The 1,760-nt window shown below is 42.0% G+C and overlaps 1 protein-coding gene across 1 annotated transcript; it reads left to right on the forward strand.

Moving 5' to 3' along the window:
- The first annotated feature begins 1,091 nt into the window (after window positions 1–1,091).
- LOC124891221 lies at window positions 1,092–1,586 on the forward strand. Its single transcript, XM_047403033.1, has 2 exons — window positions 1,092–1,304; window positions 1,485–1,586. Exons 1-2 carry the CDS (start codon window positions 1,092–1,094, stop codon window positions 1,584–1,586), a joined length of 315 nt encoding a protein of 104 aa, XP_047258989.1.
- Window positions 1,587–1,760: the final 174 nt, after the last annotated feature.

Consider the following 1,760-nt stretch of genomic DNA (forward strand, 5'->3'; position numbering starts at 1 on the left):
GCATGTTGATATATTTACTGACCACAAAAGTTTGCAGTATGTTTTCTCGCAGAAACAATTGAACCTCAGGCAGAGGCGTTGAATGGAGATATTGAAAGGCTACGACATGAGCCTACATTACCATCCGGGCAAGGCAAATGTTGTTGCCGACGCCCTCAATAGGTTGTCTATGGGCAGCCTTTCTTATGTTGAAGAGGGGAAGAAAGAGATGGTGAAGGATATTCATCACCATGCAAATCTGGGAGTGCGACTCTTAGATTCCAAAGATAGAGGGGTGATTGTTCATGAGTTAGCTAAGTCATCCCTTTGTGCTGAAGTTAAGGAGAAGCAGGTTAAAGATCCCATCTTGATGCAAATCAAGAAAGATGTGGGTCAACAAAAGGTAATGTCGTTTGAAATTGGTGGTGATGGTATTCTGAGATTTCAGGGTAGGTTGTACGTTTCGAATATTTATGGGTTGCGGGAAAGAATCCTTGGTGAGGCTCACACCTCGAGGTATGTTGTGCACCCAGGCTCTACTAAGATGTACCATGATCAGAAAACCATGTATTGGTGGAATAATATGAAACGTGATGTAGCTGATTTTGTTTCCAAGTGTTTGAACTGTCAACAAGTGAAAGTAGAGCATTTGAGGCCAGGAGGTACTTCCCAAGAGATAGCTTTGCCTTTATGGAAGTGGGAGAGGATAAACATGGACTTTATTACAGGACTTCCAAAGTCCCAAAACCAGTACGACTCCATTTGGGTGATTGTGGATCGGTTGACAAAGTCAGCTCACTTTTTGCCTGTGAGGACAAATTATTCAGGAGATGACTATGCAAAGTTGTACATTGAGGAAATAGTTCGTCTGCATGGAGCACCTATCTCTATTATATTCGACTGAGGTATGCAGTTTTCTTCTCAGTTTTGGAGATCGTTTCAGAAAGGTTTAGGTACCCAAGTGAACCTAAGTACAGCATTCCACCCTCAGACTGATTCAGACCCTTGAGGATATGTTGAGGGCCTGTGTGATTGACTTTAAAGGTAGTTGGGTTGATCACTTTCCACTAATAGAGTTTGCTTATAACAACAGTTTCCATTCTAGTATTAAGATGGCACCATTTGAAGCATTGTATGTGAGGAGATGCAGGTTTCCTATAGGGTGGTATGAAATTGGTGAGACAAGGTTGTTTGGACCTGATCTTGTTCACCAAGCAATGGAGGATGTGATGTTAATCAGAGAACGACTTAAGACGGCTCAGAGTCATCAAAAATCCTATGCCGACGTTAGAAGAAGGGAATTGGAGTATGAGGTTGGAGATTGGGTATTCCTTAAAGTTTCTCCCATGAAAGGAGTTATACGATTCGAGAAGAAAGGTAAATTGAGTCCTCGCTATATAGGACCATACCAGATTGTAAAAAGGATAGGTGGAGTTGCATATGAGTTGGAGTTGCCTCCAAATCTGGGTTCTGTTCACCCGGTGTTCCATGTATCTATGTTGAAGAAGTGCATTGGAGATCACCCTTTAGTGGTGCCGATTGACGAGATCAAGGTGGACGATTCCTTGTCTTATGAAGAGGAGCCTGTAGCAATCTTAGATCGATAAGTGAGAAAATTGAGGAGCAAAGAGATAGCCTCAGTTAAAGTGCTATGGCGAAATCAGAAAGTTGAAGAAGCAACTTGGGAGTCAGAAAATGACATGAGAGTTAGATACCCAAGCCTATTTGATCCAGCGAATAATGAGATGGAAGGTACAATTCTTGCCTTATGTTTTCTTTTT

The sequence above is a fragment of the Capsicum annuum genome, unplaced genomic scaffold, assembly GCF_002878395.1.
Source record: "Capsicum annuum cultivar UCD-10X-F1 unplaced genomic scaffold, UCD10Xv1.1 ctg32426, whole genome shotgun sequence".
NCBI classification, from domain to species: Eukaryota; Viridiplantae; Streptophyta; class Magnoliopsida; order Solanales; family Solanaceae; genus Capsicum; species Capsicum annuum.